General features: G+C 35.6%; 1 protein-coding gene across 24 annotated transcripts in view; it reads right to left on the bottom strand.

Moving 5' to 3' along the window:
• The window catches only part of DMD (dystrophin), a 1136032-nt gene that overhangs the window by 269378 nt on the left and 842935 nt on the right, over positions 1-23719 (bottom strand). For all 24 annotated transcript variants that reach the window (XM_086879790.1, XM_086879801.1, XM_086879781.1 and 21 more), the window contains one exon: positions 13643-13760. In XM_086879790.1, the coding sequence (XP_086735916.1) occupies positions 13643-13760 (118 nt within the window). The remainder of the gene's footprint in view (positions 1-13642; positions 13761-23719) is intronic.

Raw genomic sequence — 23719 nt, 5'->3', positions numbered from 1 at the left:
GATTGACAAAACTAAAGTCCCACTTCTCTGGCAGAATGCAGTCAGCAGTGATTCTTCCATGACCCCAGAAGCAGGATGCACATGGACATGTCCTTAGAAGTTCTTGGAATTATCTTTTTCTACAGAAACTCTTACATTTGGGTGATATAAAAATATAACATCTCTGTAATGTACTAACTGGAAAAAAAAAAAAAAAAAGAGGGTTTCCTTGCTGGAATAATTTAATAATCTTTCAAAATGTTTGATTTATTCTCTTTCCTTTGTTGCATGTAGAAAATATGTACTGCATTATTGAATTTAGCTACTTTCTTAAATATTCATAATATAATTATGAAGACTTACATTAGATTTAGAAATGATATTTAGCCTGATGGGAAGAAACCAAACTAAAGCCACAGGATTAACACTAATCTGATTAACTAGATGAGTGAATATGTGGGTAATCCAATTGTTTCTGTTTAAAATTTATAGAAAAGTTTTCAAAGAATAGAATAGAGAAAAAAAGCATTCATTTCTGTATTTTTTTCATTGTAAGCTATAATTAGAAACAACTAAGTATTTTAGAATTTATCTTTGCCCAAATGTCTGTTTGTTTGGTTTTTTTCCTAGGATTTTGGTTACTCAAGAAATTAAAAGGAAAATAATGTATGGCTGTGTATCTAATTTTTGTTCATGGATGATCACTTTTGCAATAATCAACCTGACTACAAAATATTTACTTCAGAAGAAATGTCTGTGCTGGTATTTAAAAATGGGATATCAAATTAGTGATATTGTATTCTACTTTCTCTGAACATAATCAAGAATGCTATTAGCATTATTAAAGTACATCAGCTTTCATAAACTAATGCTTTCACAGACTTACTGATGCAAAAACATAATGGTAGGTTGGGTAGTTTAAGTCCTGAAATGTGTGAAATTCATTACCTACCTAATGAGGCGTATAGGCAGTGAAATTGTGAATTCTTAGTACCACATAACTTTGTGTTCTATCATACATTCATATTTACACTGCATATTCCTAATGTCATCAGCCTACTACCTCCTACTGAGTTTGGGCTGAGACTTGCTTTCCAAATATATCTGCATTTGTTATTCTGTACACTGATTTGCTTTGGCTTTGATTTAATAGATCCAGCTCTAAGTGTAGGAGCAAGACTTTGGGAGTTGTTAAGAGAATTAAAATAACTAAGAAATTAAAATTGACTTAATAATTCAGCTATCAGGCTCCAAGTTACTGAAGCAAAGTTTTGCAGACTGTTTATATTTCTATTTTCTTCCACAAATAAAAAACAAACCCAAACCCCAAACAGGCACAGAATATCATGGATCTTTTCCTATGCCTCTTCTGGCACTACCAAATCTCTCCACCTCCACAGCACACAAGTCTCACCAAGGTCAGCTGGGAGACACCTCCAGAGCTTCACTACTACACAACAGTGGGAGAAAATTGGGTGCTGGTAATGGTACTGAGCTTAGCTCAGTATCCAAAAAAAGCCACAGCATCAGGAGGAAAATAACAGTGGGCCAAATCAAAACCACGCCAGCTTTGACTTTTATATTTCTTTTGAAGGCAAAGAAAACTTCCAAATGAGCAAGAACTGATTTGAAAGGAAAGAATATTCAAAGAATAGTACTTCTTTAAAAATATTTCTATATTCAGCTTCAAGGATAAATTTCAGGTGTTTTGTACTGTTAGTAGTATATCTGAACTGAGTCAAATTTTTTTATTTCACAAGAGAAACAGAAAACTGTATAAATTAATTTTATTTACAAATTACCAGTTTCTTAATCATAGACTCATAGAATGGCTTCAGTTGGAGGAGACCTCTAATGATCGCCTTCTTCCAACCTTCCTGCTATGGGCAGGGAAACTTCCAGGTTACCCACAGCAACCCCCCAGTCTGGCCTTGAACACTAACCAGGAATGGGGAATCTGTAATTTCTCTGGACAACCTGCTCCAGTGCCCCACCACCCTCACAGTAAAGAATTTTCTCCTAATATCCAATCTAAACCTGCCCTCTTTCAGTTTAAAGCCATTCCCAGTGTTCCATCACTACTGCCCGTACAGAAAGCCCATCTGCAGATCCCAAAGGTGGCAGTGGGGTGTCCCAGGAGCCTTCTCCTCTCCAGGATGACCAATCCCAGCTCTCAGACTGTTTTCCTAGAGAGGTGCTCCAGCCCTCATGGTCTCCTCTGCACCTGCTTGAACAAAACCTTGTCTGTCTTGTACTGGGGACAACACACAGCCACAGCTGGCTGCAGCACTTAACAGTGCAGTGAAACACCAGATAGACAGCTTCACCCATGATATATTTTCAGGGAGAGCTGACTATAAATTCCAGCACAGACAGAGGCTTTCAGACTCAAAAGTCAAGTTTACACAATAGATAATGAATTGTCCTGGTGATTTGGGTAAAATAATTCTCTTAAAATAATCTTCCTGAGAGAAGAAAAGCATCAGATATCAAAAGAGTGAACATCTAAAAATCTACCTTCTTTTTCTTTTTTTGCTTGCATTTACAATCACAGACTTAGATAAATTGCACCAATTTTGAACTATTTCCAAAGATTCCTTAGGGCTCCTGCTTCTTCAGATTGACATTTCCACAATTTGTGGAACTGTCCCACTCTGTCATCCCTCCCACACTTGCACCAATTTTTTAAGTACTCCACAAGCTGCTGTCAGTCTGATACTGGTTAATCCATATTTTTTTTATGCAAAGAAAGACAATATCAGCTTCCTAACACTTGAAATTCTTAATTTCAACTTTGTTGAAGTATAAAGCAGTGAAGTAGCTAAATTTCACACTTAAAATGGATAATGCACTTCAAAGTAAATACCTGACAGAGCCAACTAAGGAAGTAACATATACAGCAGAAGAAAAGAGATATCTCTTCTGAAAATTCCATAACATTTAAACATTTTGAGCATTCTCTATCAATTACAATGCTCCTATTTTTTTAAAATTAATTGTTGATTAAAAAATGTGGGTCCTATCACAAAAATGCTATTACTTGAATGTAAAAGGAGCACAACTCAGCAAGCATAGGAGTGTGCCAGAAAAAAAACAAACAAGTTTTTTTATTTTCCTATTCTGAATATAAAGGACTAGTTCTCCAGGCCACATAAGCTATGGTCACAGCACATAAGCTACGGAGCCTGGCCTAACCCTAACCCTAAATAGATACATAAATAGCAGGAAAAATCCCCAATCAACAATGTATCTGTCATCTTAGTGAAATATTCTATCTAATAAATGAAAAATATATATATAATAATGTATCAGTTGCATCAATCCTAAGAAAAGGAAAGACACCATAACTTGCCTTTTGCTATTTGGTTTCTTTTGTCTGAGGTGTTGTGTTTGTTCTTTTTTGAGAAAAACACCTGTTTTGTTGAGGTGTTTTGTTTCCTTTTAATCAGACATCAGCACTTTGTTCATGTTTTTATGGTACTCCAACACAGATCAAAACATTGGTGGGACACTGTGAACTGAACTTAATCCACTTTAGGCAAACACTCCAAAGTCACTATTCTGATATGGCTTAAAGTCAGCAAATTTTGAGCCTAACACACTGCACAGGTTTGGACTGGACATTGGAAAGCATTTCTTGACTGAGAGGGAGGCCAGAGAGTGGGAGAGGCTTCCTGAAGAGGCGGTGAATGTCTGTCGGCATTTAACGGGCATTTGGAAAATACCCTGAAAAAGTGATTTAACATTTGATCAGCTCTGAAATGGTCAAGTAGAAGGACTAGATGGTCACTGTAGGTCCTTTCTGACTGAAACAGTCTATTCTGTTCTATTCTGTATTTTACTGTGCTTTACATAAAACGGAGCAAAGAAAATTATCCAACAAACAGATGCAACCATTATTTTTGCCATCCTAAAATAATGCTGCAATGAAGAAAGCCAAGTGCCAAAAGCACAGGAATTCAGAGAGACTGTAACAAATATTCTGCAAAATTATTACATCCCTTCCTCTGAATACAGCACTCATTTCTAAACTTAAGATGATAAAGCAGACATAAACACAGTCTGACACTTCCAGCAAAAATTTCCATAGCATAGGCGTTTGCTCGACTATACACAACTTCCCGCCCAATTAAAACATAACAAAATAGATCTTTTTTCCTAAATATTCCCTTTTAAGCTCTAAGTTTCACCAAGCCCAAATGCCACCACTTTCTCACCACATATCAGAGTACTCATTATCCACCCTCCTTTGCTGTTACTTGGCGAGGGATAGTCCTCTGTTGAGTCATTCTCTCACCTGTCATGGACTTGCTGATAAAAAAGATGAAATAGAAGCAGCTAGTCTCCAGAACTGTTTTGGTTTTTCTCCTTCCCTCCCTTTTTTGGTATGATAAAGGCTGAAACACTGTTACCCACCAAACACAGACTGAAAAACCTCAGAGTCACCATTTGGCCCTGAAACCATTAATAAACTTAAATTCTTTGAATTATCTACAGTATTTCAAAAGTCACCATAGTGATGATTTGTACGCATAACAGAATCCAATCACCAGCTGGTGCAACCATTCACCAGAGTCTTAGGACCTTTTCCACACTGACTAAGCCAGTATTTACACAGGTTGGACTTGCAAAGGAGCTTTGGGGCTTGTGCAAAACACTGGGTTTGTTATCGGTTTATTCCTGACTCAAGGAAAACTCAGATTATGATAAATTTATATCAATGATAGCCAAAGTAAAATCCTTCGGCCAAACATACTCCAGGATGCTCAGCTAGATTTTCTGAGATCAACTGCATGTTCCAATCTGTGTTCTTTATGTATTGCATCCATTTTAGGAAAAGAGATGGGACGCAGTGTACATCAAACCCTGATATTTTCCTGGTATGGCTGATTATGTGGCATCTAAATTTAGCTTGTAATCTCTGCTGAGCAGGTCCTCTGTTTCCTGTTTGCCCTCTAATTGCTACAGAAAATTATGGTCTGATATAAATGAATATATACTGTTCTGACACAGTTTGTAAAGTAACTGTGGACATTAAATGCTGTCCATTTATCTGCTGGTGGATAAATAATTTGATCACATTCTCAAAATTTCATATCTGAACAATTCCTTTTTATTTCCATTTCTTTTCATTTTGACTAATGTGTTGTAGCATGAGCATAGCTCATCTGTTTGTATCATCATGAATAAGATAAAAATGAACCGGATATTTTTACTGCTAACATGTCTGCTTCTAGTTAAACTGAAAATGTGCTGTGCACGCTACTATTTCTACTGCCTTGAAAGAGGGACCAGAACAGCAAACACTAAGGTTTGCTAGATTCAAACAAAACAGGTGGAAAAAATCTAGTCTTCTGAAGAGATGACAGAGAAAGGCTGGGATAGGAGATGCTAGCTCACCTTAACTAGATAGAGACCTGAACACATGAAATGACAGACTTTTCTGGGACTATAAAGAAAGTCTGTAGCAGATCTGGAAATTAAATTGAAGTCATTCTAACTTCTAGTGATGCAAGAAGTTTGCTCTAACTGTATTTCCATTGATATCTAAAGATAAAAACAAACAAACAAAAAACCCCATATACTATCAAACAACTGATCTGAGGCATAGGAGTGATGCTTTAAGTTTTAGCTTTCATATTTTTCATATTTTGTGCTGCCTAGGTGTGGTATTGTGTACTGCAACACCTAGGTGTGCAGTTTTGAGTTTCATATTAAGTGTTAGTGAACTCTTCACTGAGTAGGTAGACAACAATTCCTTTTCTAGCTTGATGCCAAGGACAATTGTTACAAGTTTCAGGCCCAAAAGCATGAACAGTAGACTGAAGAGAAAAAATAAAGATGTGACTTCATAACCTGAAGCTGCAATTGGATGATTAACCCAAATACGCAGATGGACCAAAACTTATAAAAATGTGAGACCTTGTGACCAGTTGTCCATTTTGTGGCCATTTTTAGGTTCATCTTTTCAGGTGTAGCCCTGACCAGAATCTTGTACTGGCCAAGGTGTATCCTTTAAGGCCTTTCAATAAATAGCTACTTTATTTTTATCTCTGTGTAGCTTCTGTTCTATGTCAGCCTTCTCAGGGCATCAGTTGTAAGTCAGTGTTTAGTGTTTGGCAGGGAACTTCCTCTGTGAAGAAAAATTGAGAATGGCAAGTGTTGCTTGAATATAATCATATATTGCAAGGAAAGAACTGACAATTCCTACTTTGTTGTGGCAGCTCACCTTACCAATAAGGTCTTGACTTTTCACCGTGTGTATAAGAGATTCTCAGGTTATCCTGGAATATTTTGTTATCCTTACCTTGCCTGGTTTTCACAGATTAAAATTACCGACACAACTAAATTATTCCCTAGTCCATGTGTTTATTTTTGCATTTGGGTGGCAGGTCCTGTTCCAGCTACATGAAAGCAGTAATATTGTTCCCTGGCTTTGCTTTCAAGGATGAAGCACTTCCATCACTTTCCATCTGAGACTTCACTGACAAGTCATTATGTATAGGGAGCTACCAGAGCACAGCATCTTCACTGCTGATGGCAATTATTTACATTACTCCTTTTAACATTGCAAATTCACTGAGTCTTTCCAGTATCAAAGAGAATATCTACTACACAAGTCAATGGAACATTCTTTTACCTCTCCTGACAAGATGCAATAAAACATCTTTAACATTTATTATTTTCAGTTTTTAAAGAATTTTATATAAATGTTAATTAACATTTCCAAAAATGAGAATTAATTACATTTTGAAATGCAATGTAATCAAAGCCAGATTTTTTTCTGTAACACTGTAAATAGGGAACCTCACATTAGATACTATTAAATATATTGAAATCTCTAAAACTCATCAGTGATTGCTTTCCCGAAGATCTATATATTCTTGGTAGTTTTGGTCAATTAAATGTTTTTAAAAATATTTTAAGTTCCCTAATTAAGATGGAAAAGACTGTATCCTGAGAAGTAATCTCAATTTATTTCACATTTGAATATTATTGAATCCTTCAACATTCTTCAGAAGTACCTGGTACTAGCAATTTCAGAGACCTAGGTTGAGTAGGATCTGCCATCTCATCCTGTGTTGCAGTTTCTTGCCTTCCCTTTGCATTTTGCTTGTAACACTTTTGCAAGCAAATTTGTTTCTTTCTGAAGCTACTACGGTGCTACTCTTGCTAAACTAAAAAAAAGAGAAGGCTCCATTCAATGAAATTATGAATAGAGATTTTTCACAAAGGAAAACAAGGAACATAGGAAGGTAGTTATATAAAACCAGTCTGTTAAAATATGACTCGAGTAATACAAGAAAGAAAAGATGTCCCTGACAAATGTGAACCACACTTACCACAGTAGGGGAAAAGACTGTAGAACCTGGGGAAAGGAATTGCCTGCTGACAAGACTTTCTGTCATTTCATGGCTGCTCATGGTTCTGGGCCACAGTTTCACCTAACTGGTGACTGGGTGGGTTGAAGGTTGTGGGTGGAGGGCTGAAGATTTATATGTTTTGGCTCTTACTAAAATCAATTCTGTCAACTCAGTCTCCAAATATTTGAAGAACAGCAGAGTGAATTGCAGAATATTAAATAGGCTTCAACTGTCTTGGCACTATAAATTACAAGAAGTTTTCTGTCTGTACTCTAATCACCTCTACTAATTCCATTTCTGGTGACCAACAGGTTAAAACATGATACAAAGCAGTCTCAAAGAGCAGCTCCCGTCCAATGCTGTACCAGATCATTCCCGAGGCTAAAGAGGAAAGCATGTTCTTCTGCCAGATAATGGTATATCCCAAGTCTTTCAACCAGTGCTCATGACTACATCATACAACAAAGTGTAGCCTGGTAATGTGAAACACCTCCCTACCAAATCCTGCTGTCTCTGCTCTGGGGAGTTTGCTCGTGGCTTTTATTTGTTTGCTTTCACTTTTCTGGGCTTAGCTGAAATTATTTAAAGGCTTTTAAGAAAATTATTTAATACCACTTTTGCTGGAAGGTCTTTTCCTGTAGCACAGCCTTCCACTCCTCATGGACTTTGTCATTACTGTTCACGACTCAGTTGGGTAAGAACTCGATTTGTGGTTATAATTTTCTCAAGAGTTCATCAACCATTCTGCTTTTGTAGGATAGAAGACAAACTGTTACTAAGACATAATTTTGACATAATTAAGAGTCCATACATCACAGAAATCCAGGGTGCCTTACTTCCAACACAGACTGATTTGTAGCAGCATAAAACATATCTATTCTGTTCTTATCTGTGTTCTTACCTATTTAGAAATATCTGGCCTAGAACTAGCCAGTTCCACACGAATTACCAACAGCATGAAGTTTTGTAACTATCTTTCTTACAGATTTGAGATGTGAGATCCAAGCAAGCTACCAGCAATGATATCACCTAATACAATTATGATCCCTGGGGCTACCAAAAAATCTGTGCCACTCCTGCTGAAGAATATAGCCAGAAATGAAGAATAGTCACCCTGTAGTCTCAAACCCTTTTCAGGAGGACTACAACACCTGAAGCAGGCAGATGAGATCTTGCCCTTTGTCCACTGAACCACATTCTAGTATATACAGCCTGAGAACTCCCCAAACATTCAGATGTTTCTGAGGCATATTATCACCCATTCTTAAAGGACAACTCTCCCCAGTATTCCAAAATAACTTTCTACTCCTTCTTAAAACGTTCCATGTCTTCATTACAGGTCCTACAGCAGCAAACATGCACCAAGGAATAGGTTTCAAACTTTATACTCTTCTCAGTACCGTTCTACCCCTTTCAGAGCTCTAGTTTTATCTTGCTATTGACATTTTGTTAAAAAACAAATGTTTTGGTTTTGTTTCTATGCTGTAAAGTTCTCATGGGAAAAACAAGTTGTCAGCTGTAAACTGGTACATCAGGACGATTAATAAACTGCATCTATATGACATAGGAAATTCAAATTCTTGAAATGTTCTTCAAGTATGTGGAATTCAGATAATAGACCACTGGGGTTTATTCAATAATTCAGTTTAAAAATATCAGCAAGATATTGGAAAACTGTATACACATACAGTTTTCTCTTACACTCTTTTGGTCATGGCAGCTAGGGAGTTTACTACTGGATGGCAAATCCCAGATTGTATGAATCTGGTTTTTTCAAGTGGTAAACTCATCATTTGTATTCAATAGCTCTAAGAGAAAACCACATCGATGGCAGTACAGTGGAAATGGCTATTTTATTAAGATGTAGAGAACAAAAGTACAGCTGTAATTCACTGTGGAATTTCCATATATTTTGTTGTGAAAGTGATGACAATTTGATGATTTTACCATAAAACTGTCAAATACAGCAAACTATTAAATAAAGGCATTTTTTATGTTGTGGCAGAGACATTCAGGCTCTTTCCAGATTAGTTCAAATGCAGCTCTGCTAACAACCAATTATAGCATATAGGTTTTCTTCAAATATACCAAAACCAACCAACAAAAACCAAACACAAATAAACAAACAACAAACCACAAAATCAAAATACCTTTTCTAAAGACATCGTCTATAAATTATTCATGTATTTTTGACTTGTTTTCTAAAACTGCCAAATAAAAGTTCAAAAGGAATCTTTTTGTCCCAAAGTATAATTCTTTATCAAAAGTCTTCCTTGAAATGCTTTTATTTATTGCTATTATTTATTAATTTAATGCAATAAGAATTAATTAACCTCTCAAGTGATATTTTGAGAGTCCAATAAATTTCACAAAATTGCTAAAGAAATATGTTTTACTTTGGTTTATAATCTTGAAAGGGAGATTACTTCATTACTAAGAGACCATTTCTTCATACAGTTTTATAGATTGGAATTTCCATACCTCCTTGATCACTTACACAGCCAGAAAACACATTATGAAATTGGGATGTAAATTACTAGCAAAGTAAAACCACAGAAAGCTGATACACTGTTATCTCTTGTGTGTGTGTGAACACAGTAGGAAGGCCTGCTATTTAAAGTTTCTTATATTTCCAGGATCTAGCAAGGTCTAACACAGTCTTTGTAATTGCTTTGGTATTTCTGATTGTAAGACTGTAAATTTATTATCTCTCGGTATTTCTGTATTGACTTTTTACTGATTTTGTGTCCTTATACATAAGGACTGATGGAAAATAAAGAAATTTTCAAAGTTTAATTACTTTTTAAAATTCAAAGTTACTTATAAACTCATTCATTTTCAAGAAGCAGCAATAAAGCAAAGTGTTTTAGAGCTGTGATGCGTTATGGAGAGAAAAATGTTATTGTACAGCATATGGTTCTGTTAGAACAGAATGCTTCTGCATGAAAAGAGCAGAGAGGTGTGTTGCTTTTTCACACAGCTCTTCCCCAAGACTAAATGTAATTATTATTCTTACATATTCTCGAGTAAGTTGTAAACAAACTATGATTTACATGGAATGCACAGAGATTTAAATATAATATTATGTAAACAGAAGACAAGCTGTACTTTAGCCAAGGTCTTTTAATGTAGTATAGATTCAGCAGTTTATGAAGAAGTAAGGGTGGAGAAAAAGAGTTCATAGGAAATAATTCAATTGTATAAGCTTATCTTTAACTACTGTTTTTGCTTCATAAGAAAGACTGAATCTATGCAATACTATGACAACTCTGTTGAAAATAATCTCATGATTATAGACTTATTTTGCAATTCATCATAAACATTTTCTAACAAATGTATTTTGATTTTTTTTACGTTTACATTGATTTTTTTTTACATGTTTACCTTGTTTTCGTTTTTTTTTTTTAATAAATACCTTGAAAATGAAAATAAGGTTTCTAAATATATTTCAAAGTTAAAGTTTAATAAACATAACATACATATTTCCTCAAGATGAATTAGCAAAGTTGGCACAGAAACCAGAACCTTCAGGGTTTAATTTCAGTTGATGAGACACTGACCCACCCTATGATGAAGAATGCAGCTAACTCTACTCTTGTAGAGTACATGAGTCTCATTTAGCATTTATAATATATCTCTTCAGTGATATTGGCCAGGTGGTTGTGTTGGGGTTTTAACTAGCACCTTAATAGCAAAAGTCTATGAACAACCTGTTCATACAAATTGACTCATCTCATCTTTTAGTTTCCCAAAGTGTGAGATGCTGTGCTTCAGCCCCAGGACTGCACTAGATAAAGTCCAGTCTCTCAGCACCTACATGAAGACCAGGGAATTGCAGCCCATCATTTCCTTTCCCTCATGATGGGATCTGATACTTTTGGCCCTTGGCAGTGTGACATTACAGAAGGCTGCTGGTGAGGGTGGTACATCTGCTGAGGAGAGCACCAGTGTGTCAATGCTCAGGTCATGAAACAGGATGGATTAAATGTGTACTCATAATGGCTAAAACATAACCATGGTAACCTATTTGTATTCATGAGGAGGGAGAAAAGCTCAGGAAAAAGGAGAGTCTGTGGATGAGGGGAGGACTTGCTGCAGGACCTTGGTGCAAGGTACAGGTGTAAGGGAGTAGATACTCTCTAAAGGTTTGAGGAGCACACAAACCTTAGCAAGTGGAGTAGGTTCTCCAATACAGGGCTCAGTTCTGGCTGTGAACCAGATTCCCAGGGATGGATTTGGGGATGACACACTGGGTGCAGGAGGCTGGACTCAGTATGTGCTGGAGGACAATGCAAGATGCTGTAGGTGAGAGTACTGTACAGGACAGGAGCACAGTAGGTGAGAGCACACAGCTGGGCTGGGAATAAGGGGCTCCCTATTTCAGAACAGGATAGCACTGTGAAGGGGTGGGAGAGGTGGACTACCAGATATAAACTAACTATACATGAAAAACCTTAATGGATCTAGTCTGCTGCCTCAGAAAACTGGACCAAAAATGGCTCTAATCATACTCCAAGGTGTACTTGAAAGTATATACAGGGACATGATCTGCATCTACTGCATCATAAGTTGCACATTCGTAGACAAGGATATTGACAGTTTCAGCATAGAAAATTAATTCCTAGATCACAGTAAAACTAAATTTTTGGACTTAAAGTTCAAAACTAACTGATAATTTTGGGAATTCTTGTAGATAAAATCTAAGAAGCCATCATGTAAAATGCGTTTACCACACTACTAGCCACAGATACAAGCTGTAATATAGTTGAGCTACCACATACTCATTCATGATTTACAGTCTGATAGCTGCTCTCCTTTGGTGTATGAGAAAGAAGCATTTAATCTCTCTTAATCGGCAAATTCACTTAAAGTGAAGTGTGGTTTTCCAACAGAAGAAAATTTAGTCATGCATACAATTCACATGAGGGTATATAAGAATAATGTTTGCATTTTTTCAAAGTCTACAATTCTTAACTTCAGAAGACTTGTATCACAATTAAAAATTAAAACCTACTACAAAATACTGATGGGAGTACTACATGTGTTGGCTTCGAATAAACACTATAAAGTTAAAGTGTATGTACACAATTCATGAGAATTCAAATGAATAGGTGATCCTAAAATTAATTTGCATGTCCAACAGGAGTGGGTTTAATGTAATATATAAGCAGTATCCCTTTCTTCTCAAATTCTAATTAAAACATAAAGCTTCTTCTTCTCTAAGAGGCTTTTTTCAGTAGCAGTTTAACAATGTTATTGTACATAGGATATACCCTAAATAGTATTTATAAATGTGACTACCAACAATGTGGTCCAAACATGCATTTTGATTTGGACATGGTATGTAATGTACTTACCTGATGGAATAAAAAGAAAGAGATAGTAAGTATATAGATATAGTAAGTTTTTAATTATGGGGATAGAAAGATTCAGCTTACATTTACAAAAAGTCATCAGTTTCAGGGAGCAAGTCCCAGTCTCCAGACCAGGATGTACAGAAGAATTTGCATCTACCTCAAATGAATTGTACCTAACTCTGTCCACATGCAGAGCACTTGGCCTGGGTCTTCTCTGAGCTCCATAGCAGACTTTAAGGACCATAGAAAAATCCATTTTTGCTTAGTTTCTAGTCCTGAGAACTTGAGACATTAACTGAAGACAAACAGCAGTCCATCACAAGGGCTGCGTCTATAAAATGACCTTGAGAGTGTGTTTCATCCTATAGTGAGGGGTATAAGGACACGCAAGCTTTCATGGTGACAACACTATGCCATCTATAGACCTCTTCTAAAACTTAATCTACTAATTTTTCCACCTTAGGCACAGCTAGTTGGTTAAATCTGGAAAGGGAAAACAGAACTGAAGAAATAATACAGAGTAATGCAGAGCATCATCAGACTTGTGCGTCAGCCGAGGGGAGATGAAAGGAGAGCCTGCAGCTGTACTACGAGGGATGGAATTGAAAGCTTCTTACAAGCCTGTGGCTATGCTCTGTGAATTCTTTCTTTTTCCTCCTTGTGTAAGAACAAATGCATTTTTTTTATTTTCAGTGCTCACATTCTATATTTTGTACAATGTCCTTCCACTATGCAGACTAGCAGTATGAAGTTATGATGAAAAATCTGAAATATGGGGTCACTGACTTTCACTGACATTTCTTTTATGAAGAGTTTGGAAAACCTGTGTGAGAACTGTCACCTGCTGGAACTCCCCTTCTCATGGCAAAGGCATAAAGTGCTATGCTTATTAGATAGGACAACACTTTCCATGCTTGTTGAAATGCCATAATCACCACTTACTGCGGTCAGTAATTATTGTCCGGGCCTCTTGATTGCTCGTCTTGTTTTTTAGATTTTGTGCTGCAGTTATTAATTCATCCAGCTGGGGACGTCTTTGCTCCAGATCCTGTAGTATTGCCTAGTTGAACACAAATTTAAAAAAAAAAAAAATAAAGAAGAAAGCATAAAGGGCTTTTGAGAAGACCACATGAAGGGACTTTTTTTTGTGCAAACTTGACTTAGAGCAAAAATATTGTTTTCTGTTTCAAATAATACAAAGAATTTGGTCTAGACTTTCTAAATATTGTTGTTATTAATTTAAAAACACCAAGTATAACTTGCACTAATAATTTTAAGAGAATCTGTAAAACTAGATACAAAGTAGAAATCATTCTTCATTTTTAACACTTCAAATTATGCAGGATAAGTTATTCTTGTCTATAAACCTACATAGAAGGACACTATTTTTCTATATTAACTGATAATTTACTCTGTATTTTAGAAAGAACATATAAGGGCTTACATTTTTGTCAGATTAGGCAGGCTTTCCCTATTAACTTATGAAGTCTAATAAATTATGTTTATTTTTTAATATTTCACTGTTTAACTGTTCAACTGTTTAATTATTATCTATTGGTTAAAAGCCATTGTAAGACTGTTAATGTCACTTTTTTCTGTCCTTAGTCCTTACCTAGCAGAAAAATAATTAACACTCAGAATAATTTATATGCTACTCAAACCAATATATAAAGCCCAGGTGATCTGACTAGAAAGTAAGAAGAGGATTTAGAGTTTCTCATGGGGAAAAAGGTGAGCTTCATGGTATTTAGAAGGCAATAAAAACTAAGTTACAATAGCTTTAGATAAAATGAGAATGAAAACTCAAGGAAAGTAAGGCATATACAATTTATGCATATATTTAACTTATTTTGAAGGATTAGGGAAAAGCAAACAAGGAATCAGTACAATTGTCTCTCAGAGGAGAGGCATCCATGTATGTCTTTAAAAGACATTGACCAAATTCAGACACTTCAGCTACCTCTTGTGGAGTTTCCAGAAAAGATGCTCATTAGATTTCCCAGTCTTAGGAGACAGAAGTAGCAATACTTATTACAAAACCATGAAAAAGTAATAAAATTACTTTTATTCTGCCTACAGTTTTTAGTCATCAGAACAGAGCAGTGTGCCATCAGACAGTAGGTACACTTCAACAGCTATCAGTTTGCAAAACAGGCTAGAGAAAGATTTCTATTTTTTAGGCTGGTTACATAATCACTGTTATTATCTGTTTGCATTCTCACCTGCCTGTGGATAAACGGTCTGGAGTATTTTATTGTCTTAAAAGTCTCCTCTCCTTAAAAAGTTTTTGTTCTAAATAATGATAGTCGATTTTAAAAAGAAGCTATTCACTGACTCTTCTGGATAGAAAAGACCTGTAAGTCTGATCTTAAATTTGACTCTCCAGCTTCAGACTACGGTTGCATAATTTCCACCAAGCTGAAGGTTACAAATAAAGACCTAATACCATTTTCTGTTCAATAAGATTAACAAAAGAGCATGAGAATATAGTTTTCAGTAGCTACAGCATGTACTATCAGAAGCAAACTAAAAGCTCCACAGAGTTTCATTTTGTTCAGTTACAAACTCGAGAGAAAAAAAAAAAAGATAAATTTCAAGATGCACATCTAGTTTCACCCTGTGAATTTCTTGTTTCTAACTTCTGTATCAGGTCTTTGAAAATCTATTATAACTGGCTTTCTAAAGTCATACCCAAAAGTTTGGATGGTATTTTTTCACTTGTATACTGATTGAATTGTAGATACATGCAGTTAAAACAGCAGCTTGCATAATTAAGCAAAGCAGAAATTTCTCATTAGAAGTCTCTCCTTAGTAAGAGAAATAAAATCTACTGATGCCATTACTATCTCTAGATATCTATGTGCCTTCCAAACTCCATTTTCTAAGAAGACAAGTTAATGTGTGACATGAATTTTATAATGGGAAAAGCAGTCCCAGTGCAGTCGAACAACATCTGTATTACACATATTGCCAAAATGGACGGTGCAGAAGAACACTAAAGCACACACAACAGGCTCAGATAATCCTGTCCCTTCCCATTCTCTCTCCTTCCCTACCTAGCATATGTTTTGAAGGGGAGAAGCAAATTAAGTCATTTTAAGGTCTTATGCCAACAGTGACTTTCTTCCCTAAAGTTTCCTAAGTATCGTTTTATACTGAAACATTCAAACAGAGTGATTTATCTGATCCAAGCTGAGCCTCCAACTAGACGTTTAATGCTGTGTTTTTATCACCACAAAAGAAAGCTGCTGTTATGTGTTTCATATAGTAAGAAATGAAGCATTAGGTAAGGACAGCTCAGAAAGGATTTGTTCAGTACCAAAATGAGGAAATGATCTGTGCCCAAAGGCTCCCAGAAGGATTTACCCCCAAGACCAACCTGCACGTCCTGAACTGGACATTCAGAAAAACTAGAAATGCCTCTTTAAAGTGAGTATTGGTAGTTCTGTTGTTCCCTCGGGGATATAAAAATCTCATCCCTGTATGGATTGTGTGGACAGCCTTTCCTCTGCCATTTAATGTGAATAAAATTATTTTCTTCTGGATGCACAAGAGTATATTTTGGAAAGGTCAAAAAGGACACTCTAAAACTCTTAACACTGTAGACAGAGCTGAAGATTCTTAGACCTTTCATAAGACAATAATACATAATTGTAACACAGATTTCTTTTCTTGCCCTTAGAAAAAACCAGCAATTCTCAAATAAATATATTTCTTCCTTGATTTAATACAAAGTGTCTGAGAACTTTACCCAAGCAATGTCCTATTTAATTGGCAGAATTTTACCAATTACAATTACAAAATTGTTGCAATGTTTATTGGTCTAGTTCTACCAGTTTGTCTTAAAAGACTTCACAAATACATGCTCCACATGGTAGCTGCTGTGTATGCACCAAACTCTGATGGAGATTTGGATACAAGTAGCTACTAAAACACATAATTTCTATCTCTTCCTGTGCTCCTGTAGCGTGAAAATAAACAACAACACTTGAGCTCCACTTAAAGTGTTATCATATTCAGAAAAATATTCTGTGATTGGATAAAATGATCATACAAGCTGATTTTTTGGGTTAATAAAAATACAGTTAATTATGCTTAGGAAGAGCAGCGCTTTCAAGAATACAAACTAAAAGATTACTAAATATGATTTTGGGGAAAAATTAAAATTGAATAGCTTTAAAGTATTAGCTGAATGATCTAAAACAAACAAATAAAACCACCAAAAACATAATCAGAAGCAATTAATATCTTGAGATAGCTTTAAAAACTTTTATGAATTTGGTTGTAAAGCCATCCTCAACAGAAAACTAAGTGGAAACTTTACAACAGCCATAGGAATAAAAACTCATTAATAGTGGCACCCTGGTGGAGGCACAGCAGATGCAACAGACCAGATGCCTCTGATTTGGAATGTCAGCACACGGAAACAAATGTGCTATATAAAAATGGGTAATACAGAAATGAAAGTTATAATTAAACTACTTTCAAAATAAATGAAACAGAAATCTATCCAATCCCCATTAGGTCACCAAAAGTACAAGCACAATGACTTAGGGAGTCAGTTAAACTAAAAGTTGTAGGGTTTTTAATAAAAAAAAAATATTTTGCATACAATTTTTCCCCACCAACACTTTTCAAGTGCTCTGTAAAGGTACAAGAATGCATTCTCCAGAACATTATAGAACACATTTCAATGAAGAAATTTTGTTTAATTATAAATGCAACTCCACATAAGAAGGTCAACAGTGAAGGACCACTGACATGCATGGCTGTACAAACACATCTTTAGACCCCAAAAGAGCTTTTATTTTTCTTCCATATATCTATGAATGCCAGCATGGTGATGCTTGGTGAGAGCACAGCAATGCATGATAACGAGTAATGAGATACAGTCATCCAACCTACCTAGAGTTTGTTAGAAAGTGATGCTATTCACTTTAACAATCTTTCCACATTTGCGGACGGCAGCTGCTCAAAAGAAAAATCCAATTTTCAGGTTCCTAACTTTTATGATTTTCTTACACAAAATGGGTGTTGAGGTATGGAACAAAATGTTCAAGTCAGCAACTGAAATAACTTGCATAAAAATTGCTAAAAAATAAACTGACAAACTGAAACAGGTGAAGTGTGACAAATTCTTGGTGGGACTACTGCAAGGTTTGAGACTGAGAATTAAAATATTTTCTAGTTTTATAATATACAGCCTACATAATTGTCACTCTGGTCACGCTATTTTCTATAAAAGGATCTTTAAATCTATCCAATGTTTCTTTTTTTCTTTTTTCCTTTTTTTTTTTTCCCCTTGGCTTTATGGCAAGTGTTATCAAAGTGGAATAGCTGAGCTCCAGGGTGGTACCAAGCCTTACACATTCATCTTATCTTTTACTAGTGCTGATTATGGGTGTTCACTCTTTAGTATCTGAAGAAATTTTTCCCACATCAAAGCCAAGACTTTTCATCTTCCTTTGCTGAACTTAAACACATCAACAAGAGTTAAGGTTGATGCTTACATGCTCCCAGTCAAATACACCTTGTCATCTATTTTCTACTAAGTACAAGAATGCTAATAGTGAGTGATCAAAAAAATAATGTTTAGGCAAAACAGCAATTTAGAAGATTTTTGCTTTTCCTAGTTAAGAGCAAACTGGAAGCACTTTTTGCCTTTAACAAGCCATGGCTGAAGACTGACTTCACAACTGTTTGTTGTTTTGGATGATTTGTTTTGGCCCACTCCCAACCTTGTTTAATGAAATGAACCAGTGAACCACCAGAGCACAAGTAGATGATTAATGCAAGAATGTAAGGGAGAAGGAAGAAATATTTCTTATCCTATGAAGGTTTTTGCTCCTCTGAACTAACTCACTATGATATCTTCAGAAAAACGTAATTCCATTAAATAGCTGTTAGGAAATTATTTGCTCATCTTTTGAAAAAACTTCATACTCAAAACCTTAAATTTAAACAAAAAATGAACCGGTAACTTCCAAAATGTATAGTCAAGGCAACTTTTAGTTAAAACAACTAAGTTTCTTGTAGGTGATTGGTTCTCTAAATATAATGTGTTACATACACACACCTAGAAAGAGAGAAAGCTTTGGAAAAAATTGCTAACAATTTCAGAAAATGCAGATATGCAACACCTACAATTCATTTGCATAATAAAATTGGCTTTGTTAAGATATTCCTCCCAAACACAATTTGAATTTGTTTTCTTGTCACTAAGCAGGAGGAGAATATGAGTGAAAATGGTCATTTACATACTCTCTATATTTAAACATAAAATTATGAAACAATGAAAGCAATATAATGCAAAGGAGTTTTCTCTTTTGAAACAACTTTTCTTTTGACTATTAACTGTTTTCTGTTTTCCCTCCAAAGCATGCACAGTTTTAGGAAAATATGAGGATCAAGAGTAACTATTTAGCAGTGCTGATAGCTGATTGGTGCCTGTCAGCAAAATCAGAACTTTAACAGACTAGACACTATGAATTTGATTTTTCCTGAGTGCTTTATGCAGTGCAAGATTTCCAAAGCATGTACTTTTATGTCCACTTAGGGCCACCTCAAGAACTGCCTCAGCAGCTCTCATTGCTGTCTAAGGGAATATATCAGTTCCATCAGTGATGCTGGGGGAAGCCACCAGTGACAGCTTATCAGCTATTGCATGAGATGCATGAAAAAGCATCACAGAACTTTTTGTGTTGTTTTATTTTGGTTTTTTTTTGTGACAATGGCTCATTCAATTATGCTGGTGGCATTGTGAATGTTCCTTTACAGCTTAGGAAGCCCAATTCATGACAGGAGGTTATGCCAGCAAGGTGTGCAACATGCTGTCAATGAGCACTAAAACCAAAAAGAGCAAGGAGTACTGAATTTGAGTCTCCATGTGTTGACCAAAAAGGATGGTAAAAAATAAGGTGATGGTGGCAGTGGGAGCTGGGACAACTCATCCTCCCCCTCACCCTGGTCCCCATTTGTCTGTAGGAAACGACTTTGAAAATCAAGATCAAGATCAAGAGGATCAAACCATCAAGCAGCTTGTTCATTACAACTGAGATGCCCTGATGGACTGCACTGGAGTCCACCCAGCATACAGGATGTAAAAGATTTAGAGGAGACTAGAAAAATATTACAGTTTAACATGGCTTGTGAATGAATCATTCCATGACAAAAAGAAATCACTCTATCATAGCTATTGCCATGAAAAAAGAGGAATAAAGCTGAAGATGTATCTGTTACAAGTAGAACAACATTTAAAGATTTGGGTGTTTGGCTATAATGAGATCCATTCCACTAAAATGCAGTGATAAATCACATGTAAGAACTGAAGACTGAAACAGGATTAAAGCTCTAACACTAAATCTGATTACATGAACTGTTTATAGGATACATATGGGATATGGGATACATATCTTGCCCCCAAACAATGTGGCCATCCAATATTACTTTTACTTGCAGTAAAGTATGAGCATTTAAACAACCAGGGAAAACTATTCCAGGCTGACTTCCCTTCATCCCACTGAATAACTTAATGGATGGGAACCGGTGTTAGGAGCTACCGAGCATCCCCAGTTTCTGTATCAGTCAGCAGAACTGAAATCTCTCAGTGTACAGCTGCCATTTGTGGAATGTGAATTTGCAAAATTTACTACTTCATTTCTTCTTTATAACTAATGGTTTTTCAAATTAAGGGCTTTTCCAATACACATAACAAATGTGTGTTACCAAGAACACTGAGGGCAGATGCTCTGTTTTTCAAGGCTTCAGATTTAGTCTTTATTGGTTTTTTTTGGATGATGCACTTGTCAATTCTTTGTCTTCATCATATTTTTAGACAGAAGAAAATACTATTGAGTAGACATTATATTAGGAATGTAAGAAAACAAACAGATATTTTTTGCTGTGTTTGTTGTTTTTTTTTTAATTTAAGAAAATAACACTTATGGAGAAGGAAAGCTAATAGTTTGACTAAAGATGCTCTGCAAATTATCCAATTTTATAGGGAAATTATCAGATTGAATCAATTTTATGCTTCAAGAAAAACCCCAGAGGATGACTTCATCAGTTTCTACTGGATCTTCTGGAAATTTTTGATTACTTTTATTGGAAGGTTTCTCCAGTAATAGCAAGTGAATAATAATTAAGGAGAATAAAATGGATTGTCACAACAGAAGTTGACAGGAGAGTTTACCTTTAGGAACTTAGGAAACTAGATGTTTTTCTCAAGAAAAATGTAAATTGAAGAAAGATGAATTATTCTGCTTTGTTTGGCTTAGTTTTTGAAAACAAAACCAAAACTTGTTAAACAATTTTTTTCTTAGAGTGAACTTAATATCATTTAGGTCTGTGTGTGTAGGTAGGGGGCAGGAGAAAGGAAAGGTGTTACTTATTTACCCTATCCTATCAGAAATATTGGAATAATTCTGAAATAACTTCAACCTAACTCTAGTAAGGCAGATCTTTATTCGCATCTCATTGTCATGTCAAAAGATGAAGTTACAAGCCTAGTTTTGTTACTTAAACTTTTCTATTTATATTAATATTTAGACGTTAGGTATATTTAGACAGGTTTTCCTCAGAGAAATACACTTTCCTTTATTTTTGTCTCCATTTTTATTGTTTTTTTTTTGGTAGTGCTTGTTTCTTTGTTTGATTTACTTCTAGTTTTTATTTCTCCACATTTTTGTTGCTATGTAGTTAACTACAGTCAACAATTGTACAGAAGGTAAAGGTAGAAACCTGAAAAATTCTGATGTTCATATATATGAACATATATGTTCTGATGTTCATAGCAGCAAAGGAAGGAAAGAAAAGTGGATATAGCTCCCTCAGCCTTCCCTCATCAGAGGGATGCTCATCATCCTCTTTCTTCTTTCTTAAAGCCTCCCACTTTACCCACTCCAGGAGCTCCAGGTGTCTCTTGCACTGAGGAGCCCAGATACACTCATCTCATTTTTCCCTGGCCTTCATGGCCACAAGGGCACACACTGGAAGCAGGTGTGGATGGATGCCTTCTCCTCTAGAAAATACATGAGGGAACGAGAATAGGCAGCACCTCTCCCTCCTGCGTTTCCAGTGAATACCTTTGAAGTGCTGGTGGAGAACACCTGTTAGATTAAAGCACATATTCCCAAGGGGCAGGTGAAGGAGGGTTTACTGCAAAGATGGGTACTAGATTTTAAATTTCTTCAGAGTAGGTTGGAAGGGCTTTTATTCACAGGCAAAAGCCAAAGCAGAGGAGCACAGCAACCACCACTACTGTAGAGCTGAGCAGCAGCACAGCTGGGCAGGAGAGTCAAGGAGTACATAATACACCTACATTATGTAATTATGTCTCATTTTATTGGACTTTCCTGGCATTTTATGGTGCTGCCCCTTGGTTAAAATATCTTGCTGCAGAGGGTAAATTTGCTCATGCTAAAAGCTACTGAATATAGTTTCCTAATAATACAATAGTTATTAGTGATGGAAACAATAACATGGGAAGGGTATATTGGAAATTGAAGACAATAAAGTTTAAACAAAAAAGATGCAGATTCTTAGTAGCCGATATGTTTAAATACAGAGCAAATCACTAAAGAATATACAAAACTATTAACAGAATTTTTTAATTAAATGGAATTAATAGACATAGTTTGGAAGAATAGGAGGGTGAATCTATATGCAAAATCCCATGGACTGGTATCATATATAGCGTATGAACATGTCCTTTCTGACCTTGAAACCTCCGATTCTGTGGGAAATTAAAAAAAAAAAATATTAAAAATTAACTCCCCTATAATGACAGCTTCTCTCAGATGATTTTCAGCACTGGTTTCCTCAAATAAGCATCAGTTCTACTTGGTCCCCCTCCCTCACACAGATAGAACTTAAATATATTTAATCAATTTCTGGCTGAGAGCAGTGTTTAAGCATAAAGTTAAGCAAAATACTGGAGTTATTTCTTGTTCAGACAAGAAGAACTCTTACTACGAACAGTTAATATATTTCATCTGTAAACATTGCTTGGGGCATAAGGTACAGACATTGATTAGTAGCTTGCAGAGGAGACACATAATGCTACTCCAGCGGAAGAAAAATTAGCATTTTTCTTTTTCAGTTTTATTATCTGAATAGCAGTTTCAGAAATGAATCTGATATAAATAGAAAAGAAACAATCCCTGATAAAGTAGCTTGGCACTACAATAATAAAAGCAGGAAAAACCAATTTGCTTTTTATATTTATTCATGTATACACACATGGCGATATATGAGTAGGTATAGATGTGGATTTTACAGAAGGCCTTTGCAATAACAAAGATGGAATAAAATTAATAAAATTCCAAAATTAAGGACCTTCCACTGATTTCTATTCTGTAACTGAGGAGTAACTGAGGCCAGAGGGGCAATAAGCTTGAGTATCACAATCTGGTCTAAACAGAGGAAGAAGATTTCTTGAGACAATGTTACAATGCACTTATAAATAAAATAAATGTTCCTGACAATATTAAAAGTCAAAATGAAAATATTCTTCTCTTTTATCTTTGTTTGGAAACATTAACATTTTTTCCATAAATAAGATTTTCCGTGCATTGGATTTTCTGTGCATTGCTATTGTTTTATGGCTGCAATTCCCTTGCTTTGGAGGAACAGAACTTGTTTTTTAGCTACTCAACTTTTTCCTGGGACACTGGAATGAAAATAGGTATAAAATTGTATCTTGCAGTGTATTTTTATTTATACTTCCTGTAATGTTTGTAAAATATAAACATTTTATAGACAAGGTATTTCCACAGTTCCAAAAAGAAACAAACTCATTGCCAGGTTTTTGTTACAGTTCTCATGTGCTTGCTCTCCCATGTACTACAAAAATGAGCCTCAGTTTAACAACAAACTATACTGCACACTGCTTTGTGTAAAAAATTCTGACCACATTCATAAATTCACTATATTCAGTTCCATAATGGTGTCAGTCAGGCTGGAAAATAACTGAAGATGGAATGACTGTACATCACCCATTTTTGTAGTGCTGTTTTTTAA

The sequence above is a fragment of the Cyanistes caeruleus genome, chromosome 3 (assembly GCF_971803275.1).
Source record: "Cyanistes caeruleus chromosome 3, bCyaCae1.hap1.1, whole genome shotgun sequence".
NCBI classification, from domain to species: domain Eukaryota; kingdom Metazoa; phylum Chordata; class Aves; order Passeriformes; family Paridae; genus Cyanistes; species Cyanistes caeruleus.
The sequence above is the reverse complement of the archived record's forward strand: the minus strand, read 5'-3'. Positions and strand labels throughout refer to the sequence as shown.